Source organism: Polypterus senegalus, chromosome 12 (genome assembly GCF_016835505.1).
Source record: "Polypterus senegalus isolate Bchr_013 chromosome 12, ASM1683550v1, whole genome shotgun sequence".
NCBI lineage: Eukaryota > Metazoa > Chordata > Cladistia > Polypteriformes > Polypteridae > Polypterus > Polypterus senegalus.
Window position 1 is genome coordinate 146,914,331 of NC_053165.1, and position 11,857 is coordinate 146,926,187.

The 11,857-nt window shown below is 38.0% G+C and overlaps 1 protein-coding gene across 3 annotated transcripts in view; it reads left to right on the top strand.

Moving 5' to 3' along the window:
* The window catches only part of znf280d (zinc finger protein 280D), a 61,822-nt gene extending 56,370 nt beyond the window's left edge, over positions 1-5,452 (top strand). For all 3 annotated transcript variants that reach the window (XM_039770246.1, XM_039770247.1, XM_039770248.1), the window contains 3 exons: positions 142-184; positions 1,353-1,408; positions 4,027-5,452. In XM_039770246.1, coding sequence (XP_039626180.1) covers positions 142-184; positions 1,353-1,408; positions 4,027-4,681 — 754 coding nt within the window. In that variant the 3' untranslated portion in view covers positions 4,682-5,452. The remainder of the gene's footprint in view (positions 1-141; positions 185-1,352; positions 1,409-4,026) is intronic.
* The last annotated feature ends 6,405 nt before the right edge of the window (positions 5,453-11,857 follow it).

Genomic DNA, 11,857 nt, shown 5'->3' on the forward strand with positions numbered 1-11,857 from the left:
GTTGCAAGTTTTCATATATGACTGAATTTTGTGTTTAGATTTCTGTAAATATATAAATATATATATATATATATATATATATATATATATATGAAGTTGTTAATGTGCTTTGTGGTGGTGGTTTTCTTTTTTAATTTTCAGACCCCAAAATACTACTTCAAAGCTGGAAGCAGACACATGTCGGGTAATGCTGGTTTTAACAATTCTCTTTGCTCTCTTCTGTTTCATTCTCAAGTCTTTCTAGTATTTTCTGAAACTTTATACTAACAAATTTGGGCATTATTTTTCCTTTGAGGTATCCTTTATGCAGAAGTATTTCTGTTAATAATTTAGCAAGGTGCAATGAGAAAACACATAGTACTGTTGTCTTTCCTCTTTCAGGACCTTGATTCTGAAACAGGAGGCACTGTCTGTGTGGAGTTAACAAATTCTGCCTTGTTTTTTTTTTTTTTAAATTGGCAACTGTAAATTTGTAACGGGATATCTGTTTGGGTCTTTCCTCAAGGCTTTTCGGTTTTCTTCCCACATCCCAAGAGCCTTGTGTTAGGTTAATTGGACATTCCTAATTGGCATTGGGTGGGTTTATACGTGAGTGGGACTTACAGTGGGCCAACACTCTGTTCAATGCTGTTTTCTGTCTTCTACCCAATGCTGCCAGAATATTTATTTATTTATTTATTCCCTTTCTTACTATGGCACTATAACTGACCAGGTACATAAATTTGGTGAATGGAAGCATCTTTAGAGCTGAATTAACATTGTGCTTCACAACGAGTAATACTTGTGAAGTGTTTTGTGTGTTATACATTATTTGATTCAGTTTACTCTTCAAATGCACTCTTGCTGTGCCACACATAATCCCAGGATACTTTTCTTGTTCCCACTTTATAAAGGACCTACAATCTATGTAAATTATTCTACACATTTCTCAGCTTGTTGAGTGATCTGGATTGGTGAAATTACATTACATTACACTACACTACACTATTTTCCCCTCATGCTGAATCCTTTTCTTTTATTATCTATCCAGATAAGTAGAGTGATCTACTGGATTATGGAGGACAAAACGTTTGTTCTTTTGGCACTAAATGTATACCCATAAAGCTTTGCAGCACCACATAATGCTGATTAAAAAAAAATTGTAGCCTTGAGCAGCTAGTTACTTTCATTATTTTATGGAAATGTTCTTTGTTATGGCTTTTGTTTAATGTGCATTAACTTTATACCATTACTTTCATAAGATCAATATACTTTGCCATATTAAAAATCAAAAAAATATTTATGAAGTTGTGAAATATTTTAATTAACTAATGTGCTAATTTCATTTTACTTGTCATCTTTTTTGATTTCAGACAAGCAAAAGCACAACTGTAGTTCAAGAAGGAGCCACTCCTCTGCAATGTGAAAGGTAATTTACTTTAGCCAGACATAAAAGAGAAAGGGTGAGCTTTGAGGGTGTTAACTCATTACAACACTGGGACTTACCAAAAGAAAATCTACATTTCCCATCAGATTAAGGAAGTTTTTTCCCTGGTAAAATTGTTTTTGGTGCTCAGCATTGCTACTGTTTATTGCACATTATAAATGGTGGAATACTTATTTTTATACCACAACCCCATTCAACATAGCAAGAATGACAGAAATAAGTATTTAGGAAATAAAATCTAATGAGTGCAACAATTTAGTTCTTACTGTGCCTTAGCATTTTTGCCTTCTGGCATACAGACTGGAGTGGCAAAAGTGTATCACTTAGTCTCCTCTGTAGTGTGTGTGTGTTTTCTTTATATGTTCAAGTAATAGTGTTGGTAAAGAAGAATTTCTAATCTCATTTTCATGGAGAACAGAAACAGATTTATGATAAAATGGGAACCCACAGTAAATAACTCGTGAACAACTGCAGACAATATCAATAACATCAATGAAAAAAATCTTAAATTGCTCATGTTGCATAATCCACACATCAAGTCATTTAGTCATATGCATTCAGTGCACAAAATGAATTAATCTTTTACTAAAATATTAATTAAATACTTCTGGAAAAAGAAAGTAGTCAACAAACAAGATGGCTTTAACATTGAATTGCACTTTTGAATTTAAGACTGTAGTCTTGATCAGCAAATGAGGGGAGAGGAGGGTCTTTAATTCAAAAGCATGGCTATCACTAACACACCACATGATGTAAGTAACATATAAAAAATAAAGTGTTTGGGTGGAGTAATGACTGACTATTCCTTTAAGATCATTTGTTTCCAGTTATTTTATGTCTTTATAGTTATAAAGCAATCAATGCAGTTTTAAAATACAGTATGTGGATTAAATGAAATGTATCATTCATCTCTTAATTGCACCTGTCCATGATAAGATGTCAAGATATTTCTTCTTTGATGTTGTAATATTTTATTTACTTGTCTTTTTTTAATAAAACAAATGCTGCACCTTTCTATGCTAAATAACATCCTAAGAGTATTTCACAATTATGTAGTGTAGTTCTTCATAAATATTTTGCACACTTGGAGAATTGGCTAGACAAGTGACTTCCTTGGGTTTCACGCAGTAAGTCAAAAGATGTGAGGACTGAAACCTTGGCCAAAGTCTAGTACCTAAAGAACTAAACCTTGGTCTCGGGTATTAAAGCATCAGTCTGTCCATTATCAAACCTTCTTAATTCAGTTCAGGGTTGTGGACACGGAAACATCAATTTCTAGCAAAGAATTATATGTATATTCAGGGACTGACCCATAGCCAGAAAAAAAAAGGTTGGTGTGATTTATTTGTACCAATTTTAGGTTCTATAGAGTCATCATTGTCACATGTGTAGATCACCGTGAAATTCTAACTTTCATGTGCTAATCAACATGAACATGTCACCACTGACCACGTAGCATGCACTGTGCATACTTCAAGAAGATTAATTCTTTAAAGTCATTGTACCAGTAAATTCATTCAGAGACCAAGACAACTACAAAAGAACTAGTTTGTTCATTCATTGCATATCACTAGTGTTCACTTTAAGAATAACATTTAAATAAATAACTACTTAGTGTTTGTAACAGCAAGATAACAATTCACATAATTTATTAGGGCAGAAAAAATATATTAAATAATTAATTTAAAAAAACAGTAACAGTCCTTTGTGGTATAGTGATACAGTAAATATCATCAAACTGTTACCAGATCCACTTAATTCTATTCAGAATCACTAATCACATTTGACTTCTTGTCATTTTAAACATTTTTATCAGAGTAAACTGTCTATCCTCCACTTCAGGAACAATCAGAGCTGTCCCAATTTTCCCTGCATTATTTGCTCTTATGGCATTCTTGTGGGATGTACTAATATTTTGATCAAGTTTTCCACCTGTGACTGGTTGGTGGCAATGGTTAGCACTTCTGCCTCATAGATGAAGTGATGATGGATTCCATCACCTGGTTACTATCTGAGTAAAGTTTGCACCTTTTCCCTTGTGTATGCTGGAGTGTTTCTCTATATAGTTTGGTTTTGTACATTCCAGACACATGCCTATTAATTACTAATTCTGAGTTAGTTGAGTGGGGTGCAGGTTTATTTATGAATGGTCCCAGCTATCTGTCCGGGAATGGCGGTTCTTGCATTATGCCTATTGTTGCCTAGAACTAGCATCAGAATGTTATGTTACATATTTATCACCAATGGCTTGATACTAGATATCTCCTCTTTTTCAGGCATACATCCTCTAGGTAGGCAATCACTTTGGCTACATCCTCTCACTCCATTAGTTGAGGTGCAGATTCAAAATGTAGCTTTTTCTTACAAGTGTTTGAAAATTAAACATGACTCTAAACACTTCAGACATACTGTACTTAAAAAGAATTACTTCATGAGTTTCTCTTTGTTATACCAATGTTTAATTTAATTGGGGTCTTGCCAAATACTGTTGGCCTAGGGTAGAATGCAGACTTGAACGTTAACACTTCCATGACATTTATACAGTTGTTGTTTTTTTTTTTTTTTTTTCTTCTTCTAATAAAGGCTTTCTTTTTTGTCAGCACTGTAAACGATTCAAGTTTGGAGGAAAACAAGAATGAAAAAAGTGAAGCTGTTCCTGAGGAAACAGACAAGGCAACTTCAGAAAACATAGGAAAGTGTGAAATGCTTGAAGGGTGTGACAAAAATGGAGAACATCTAGATAAATTAAAAAATAAAGACAGTTTTTCAGCCAAGGAAGTGCCAGAAACAACTGAAACTAAAACAGATAATGGTGAGAAGCCTGCATCATGTGAAAACTCGTCCAAGCCAGATGAAAAGGAGGAATTGGAAAGTGAGAATAAACTTGAAAAACCTTCTGCAGCGGAAAAGGAAGAAGATGATGTAGATCAGAAAGAAGATGCAGAAGAGGCTGTTCCCTTTGAACAGTTTTTGCGGAAGGTAGACGAGCCACAGTCAGTTAGTTCTGATGTTAGTGAACAAGGCAGCGTTCATCTAGAGCCATTGACTCCTTCAGAGGTACTTGAACATGAAGCTACAGAGATTCTACAGAAGGGCAATCCTGGGTCTTCTGAAATGAAGACATCACCTGTTTGTGAAAAAGATGATGATGATGATGATGATGATAACACCACCAATAATGATAACAACTCACCAGGCAGCCCTGATGCTTCAGAGGACAGACCTGCTGAAGTAGAAGAGAAAACTGAAAGTTAGAGGATAAATGAGCGTTCTTTGTCACCATTTTTATTTGTCTAGTCTCCACTTCCAAATGGTGTGAAAGCATGTGGTTAACACAAAGCTTTAGGTTCTTTGGAATTTATATATATATATATATATATATATATATATATATATATATATATATATATATATATATATATATATATATATATATATATATATACATGTAAAATATACACACGTCTATACACCTATGTGAGGGTGTAATTCTGCCAGGCTATAAGCTTTCTAAGTAAACTTTCAATGAAAGTTGGACCACATAAGCATTATGTAAATATATCATTAAGCTTCAGTGCGGAAAATAGGACACGTTTAATTGAACAAAAAGCAAACTAGTTAGAAGTTTGTTGGTACTGATTTACAAGTCTGGCTTTGCTTGGGACCTGTTGGAGTGGTTAGTTTAACCAAAGTATAGATCTTGATTTTTCCAGACATTTTTAAAACACTGTATATATTTTTTTAAATGGCATGTGTTTTACCATATGGCAGCTACTTCTAGTTAACTGTATGTTACAGTAAATGGCTTCTAGGCATGTAGCAAGAATGTAAAGTGAAAACTAAAATGCTCCGTAGAATTATGTTGTGTATTGTATATGAGGAGGAAGCTTTGGAACTGTGATCTTGAGTATTTTTGCTACACCTTTGCTCGTAGATCTAGAATTGTTGACCGTGGGTGAGTTGCATAGCTTGCATTATATCAGTTTGTTAAAACTGTTTTCCTCATATAAAAATATTTTTTTCTTATTTGGTTTTAATGGATTTTTTTTCTTATGTGTTTATTTTCAACTTTTTCAGTGCAACATCACAAAATACTGGAGCCTAACCTGTCACCATCCAGCAAAAGACAACAGCCAACTCCAAATGGAGTACCAGTCCTTCACAGGACATACTCTCCCATACAAGGCTAGTTTAGATTTTCCAGTCATACCAACCTTCACATGTTTGGGACAAAGAAGTAAATAGGAATTCCCTAGGAAGAAAACCAGATACTGTAGAAAGAAAAGGGACAGTAACAGTGTAGACCACCATGTCATCCTTTATTTTGAACTGTGGGCCACCAGCACTTCCCAAATGCAGATGTAGCACTGATTTATTTCTTCCACAAGCAATTTATGAACCCTCCTCTGTCATTGTTGATGATATTTAAAAATAAAGATGCTATATGTAACCTTACATTTAAAAAACAGCACAAATATATCCAGCAGTTAGCAGTATTTACAGTAGGCCCTATATTGTTTAGTTTTAGATAGTTTACATTTAAAGTGCCACACTTTCAGACCTACCTTTTACTTCGTCACCAACACCCTAACTGCTGTTGACCTTGCTTACCACTTGTGCTGTGTGCCTCTGGCCACTCCCCCATTCATTTATTTATTTATTTTTACTTTTTGGCCACTCCCTCCTTGCATTCTTTGTACTTCGGTCACATTTCCCAACTTGCACTTGCTTGACAACTGTAATTATCTGGCTTGCAATAACTTGACACCATTTATATTATACAAGATTTAATCATTGAATTTGTGGAGCATCTCTTAGATTTTGTTTAAGCCTTTTTTTTTTTGATTGGTCATACAGTGTTTTTACTTTTCCTCCTCTGTTTATTGAGTTTTGCCTTGGATTGCTTGCTTTTGATTTTTTCTTCAATGTAGGGTTTTGAACTTTTGCCAGCCATCCTTTTTTTTTTTTTTAACTTAATTCACAGGTTTAGCGATTAACCTTTTTTTGTTTTTTGACTGTTTCTTTTCTAGCAGTTTTCAGTCTTGTATCTCCACTTATACCTATAACACACAGCCATCACCCATTCTGTCTTTCTCCAGTCTTACATTAAGAATGGGGTCCAAAAGAGTAAAGAGGGGCCAGTCTGGTGTTGCTTTGTTGTTGACTGGAATAGAAATCATTTTTGCAGCAATATGGAGGCAGGTTGCACAAATGAGCTGTGAACGCTTTTAGGATCTTCACACTGCACCAATAAAGAAAATTTAAAAAAATCTGACTGTCAAAAGGAAATGTTTAAACTTCCCCAAAATACTTATTTAACTTGCAAATTTTGAGCTCCGTATTCAGAGTTAATGTAAGCTGAAGTGTCATGCTCACTGTGGATGAATTGGTGCTTTTTGATTCCATTTGGTTCTTATCAGATGGTTGTTTTTTAATCTAATGAGGACCACAGCTTCCTGATGTTTAAAAAACAAAACAAAATATCTGGTTCCAATGAAACATCAGCTAAAATCAAAATGCCTATTGCTTCAGTTTCTTACCCCATCCAAAGTATGTCTTGTGTGAGTGCAAGTAATAGAAGTCAGAGCGAGAGATGAAACATTGCAAAAGTAGCAGCCTCTCTATTTAAAATTAGTTTTTCTGTTTACACAAGGAATTGGATTTCTACAGTAGAGGGCATCGTGCAGGCCCTTTCACATCAAATCCCAATATGTGTTCCACATGGCAGAGTTGTTTTATGCTATTTGAAAATATTTATTTACAGTATACTTTAAAAGTGACATTATCTCCATCAATATGATGATTTAATAAAAGCAGGACAGCTTCTTTCAAAGTAGTTGGTTAAGAGAAACAATCACAATGCCATTACACCAGAAACGATGATGAATCTGACAGAAGAGGACAGTTGTAAAATAAATCGCTATGGAACTGTTCCCTAGAGTACCCCATTATAAGAAGAATGTGTTTCAGCGATAAGACAAGTACCAAAAAATTTAATAGTGAACACCAAAAGGTAAGTCAGCGTTTCTTAATATATTTATAAAAATCAATAGAGAATACATGTCTGACATGGACTCCTAGTTTATTACAAATGACATTAAAGAGTCTCTTTCTGTCGAATAATTGCAAATTAGACAAATTAAATACACTCATCCCATGTTCTATAATAATAAAATGTGAAATCCTCCAAGGAATGAATGTATTTTAGAGGCACTGAAAATTGTATTCCAGAACGCTGAAAAATGAATCGACTCCCATCAGGGTCATCACTGAGTGAGCCGTGTAGACTAAACTGGCAAATGTGACTCTGCTTCGCATCTTTCTATGGTGAATGGCAGCCCACAAATACAGAACTGACTAAACATTTCACCGTTGGAGCTTGGGCATGTTTGGGGTCAACAATGGCAGGGCAACCAATTGACTGACTCATTATTGGTTAGTGGCGTTTTATGGTAAAAACCATTCTAAAGTGACCAGCCCAACACTATTTAGAGGTTAATGTTTTACAATTGGGGCACATGCTGTGGATGGTGAGCAGTACCATAGAAGTTATCTACAATTTATTTATCTAGACCTGTTGCGATTGAGATTACCCCCTGGTTGTCATCTGTCTTAAGTGCAGGATTAAGTGATCTGCTCAGTGGAGCCAGTGTCCTGTGAATTGAGGCAGCAGCCCTGTATTTTATGTAGCACCTTCCCTAGTGAACGCCTCCCAAGTAAAGAGCAATGGAGTGATTGATTATAGAGGCTGGAGCAGCGGCCGGTTAAAGCGTCTTCTGGTCGTTGTCGAACAAGTCATGTAGACTGAACAGTCAAATGGGACTTTATAGAAAACATTTAGACGGACTGATGGACAGATGCCACTGTATTTGTCCCAAGGCAATTGCGAGGTGTAGTGCTATTGATTACATGTCTGATTTGCAATTGGGAGGTCAGCCAGGCCCAAAAGTAGCTCTCACAGTGAAAAATAAAACCGAAAAGGGAACTGGAACTGGAACTAGCTAACAGTGGATTTTAATATTGTGCCTTTCTATAGGGAATGTCATCTCAAAGCCAGCAACGTCCTTTTTTTTGGTGAATATACTGACAAGGGAGTTGAGTCGCTCAAAGTCACTGGAGATTTTTTTTCACGTATGTATAATAAAAACTGCAAGGCCAGAGTCCTGTTAATAGATGACAGCTCAGCTTTTCACACTGTTGTACCATCAAAGCTGACCACCAAACTCCTCAGTTTAACACAAGGTGTGGATTGGCAGCATCACATCCTCCAGCCTGGTCCTTAACACGGGCACTCCTCAGTTTAGTGTGCTAAACCCCCATCTTTACTACTTGATCACCTTTGACTGTGTGCCCAAACATGGTTACAACTGACCCCAGCAATAATGAGAAGAGGCCTGCCTGCCTGCCGGTGCTGTGATGCTAGAGCAACAATCCGCCACACTTAATATCCGCAACACCAAGGACCTGGTCATAGACATTACAAAGCAGAAGGCATACCACAGTGACGTAAAGATTGGAGGGTGAGCGGCGTGGCCATCATTTAGTAACTACAGTGGACACAACGTATTTTGTCAAGAAATCTTACCTCTTTCTCTGACGACTAAGCAAAGCTTAGATTCCTCCTCCTCCTCAACTCCCAAACCTATTCTGGTGCAGAATGGAGTCCATCTGTCACATTCTAGGATGGTATCTGCTTGGCCCACGAATCAAAGCAATGGAGAGGTGGGCAAGGAATATTACCAGCACCCAGCTGCCTTCTGTTCAGGACAAATTCAACACTCGCAGACCTGGAAAGGTAAACGGCATATAATAAAACCTCGGCCATCCTGTGAGTTCACTTTTATCACTTCCCCGTTCTGGACCATTGGTGTCCACTCGAGGAGAGTCAGGACAGTCTCCTCTCCAAGGTCCTAAGTTACTGAACAGCCAGTCATAATGCCATATGATTTGTTGTATTATATACAGGATGGCACAGGGAAATGGGAAATTTTCAATTAACGTTCAATACACGAATAAACATTAAAAAATATATTTAATGATAAAATGTATCGGATATGCAATTAATGAAGAAAACTTCATGAAAGTGGTGTCATTTCTCCGTAGACATTCCAGCAGCCTGTTGTGGAAATTCTGCATTGCTCAATGTAACACATCAAGAAGGATGCCAGCGATTTCCTCTTCAATCCTCCTTTTGCGTTCAGCTATGGTTGCAGGGTGTGTGCGGTACACTTGGCCTTTAAGATGTCCCCACAGATAAAAAATGACAAACGGGGGATCTCTAAGACAAATGGATTGTCACCGTTGCATGAAATGACACGTCTGCCAAACAATCGTCGATTACCTGCCATCGATTGATTGTTGGGCAGTAAGTGAAGTGGCTCCACCAGGGGACTTCTTTTTTTAAGGCTGAACCCGTTTCTTCTAAATTACACGGCCATGTTGTAATTGCATGAGCAGACCGGACACGATCACGACGTTCAAACTGGTTATGACTCTGAAATTGTCTTTGCCCAGCGGTCACACTATCGCCATTCTTATAAAAGGCTTTCACAGCGAGTGCTCGTTGCGCACCACTCCACTGCTCCATTATAACTAATGGCAAGGGTCCCAAACAACTACCGACACCCCAGGGTCGCCAACACCTAATTCCATCGTTTCCTGTTTCCCTGTCTACTATATGGCCATAAGTTTTTGGACACCAGACAATCGCACCTATATGATCTTACTGGACATGCTATTCCAAAACTATGAGCACTAATACGGAGTTGAACCCCCTTTTGCGGCTATAACATCGTTAACCATCTGGAACGACTTTAAACAAGCTTTTAGGGTTTATCTCTGGGAATTTGTGTCCATTCAGTCAAAACTTCGTTTAGGAGGTCAGGTACTGAAGCTGTACGAGAAGACCTGACTCACAGTCTGCATTTCTGTTCATCCCAGTGGTGTTCAATAGGATTGGGGTCAGGTCTCCGTGCAGGCCACTCGCGTTTCTCCATGTCTTTATGGTCCTGCCTTTGTACACAGGACCGTAGTCATGCTGGACCAGGTAGACGGCCTTCAACAAACAAGTGTCGTCTTTGTATGCTCTAGCATTAACAGTACCAGTCACTGAAACCAAGGGGCCTACTCCAGAACCTGCCAGAATCCTTTCACCAAACTACAGTAGGAGATCTACAGTCCAGAAGGTAGTGCCAGACTGCCAGATAGTGGAGTGGGACTCGTCACTCCATAGAATGTTTCCTCTGCTCCAGAGTCCAATGATGACGTGCTTTACATACTCCAGCCAACATTAGTCATTGTCAATTGAGATCTTTGGCTTGTGTGAAGCTACTTGTCTATGGAAACCAGTTTTAGGAAGCAACTGATGGTTCGGTTCTTGTGCTGACCTTGCCTCCAGGGGCACTTTGGGACCCCGTTGTGAATGCTTATTGATTTTTACACACTTCAGCACTCGGTGGTCCTGCTCTGTGAGTTTGCATAGTCTACCACTTTGTGGTGGAGCTGTTGTTTCTCCTCAGTGTTTCCACTTCACCATCATAACACTTGCAGTTGACCAGGCCAGATCTAGCAGAGCATACTGACAATGAATCAAAGGTGGCGTCCTAACACAATGCCACATTAAAAAGCACTGAGCTTTTCAGTGTGACCCATTCTACTGAATGTCAATGGAGACTGCGTGGCTATGTGCTTGATGTTATGCAACACCTGAAATCAAAAAATTGGAGGGGTGTCCGCATACATTTGGGCGTATACTGTGCATGTATCCACCTTAACAAAAGGATAAGTATCTCTCTGTGTGTCTGTGTGGTTACTACGCCTCTGTCATTCCAACAGACGGTTGTGGCGAGTGCCCTCTTCTACGCGGTGGTGTGCTGGGGTGGCAGCATAAAGATGAAAGACGCCTCACGCCTGGACAAACTTGTTAGGAAGGCAGGCTCTATTGTAGGATTAAAGTTGGACAGTTTAACATCTGTGGCAGAGCGACGGGCACTAAGCAAACTCCTGTCAATCATGAAGAATCCACTGCATCCACTGAACAGTGTCATCTCCAGATAGAGGAGCAGCTTCAGTGACAGACTTTTGTCACCATCCTGCTCCACTGACAGACTGAGGAGATCGTTCCTCCCCTACACTATGCGACTCTTCAATTCCACCCGGGGGAGTAAATGCGAACATTAATTTTATTTTAATTCTTTTCATTTTTATTACTATTTAATTTAATATTGCTTCTTTGTATCAGTATACTGCTGCTGGATTATGTGAATTTCCCCTTGGGATTAATAAAGTATCTATCTATCTATCTATCAAAAACATTTGTAGTAATAAAGTGCATTGCTTTTGCCATTCCAACAGAAGGCGCATCACAAACATTAATGCTGCTGTTACAAATTCCACACCACCAGTACCTCCTTCCTCTGCATCATTTCCCAC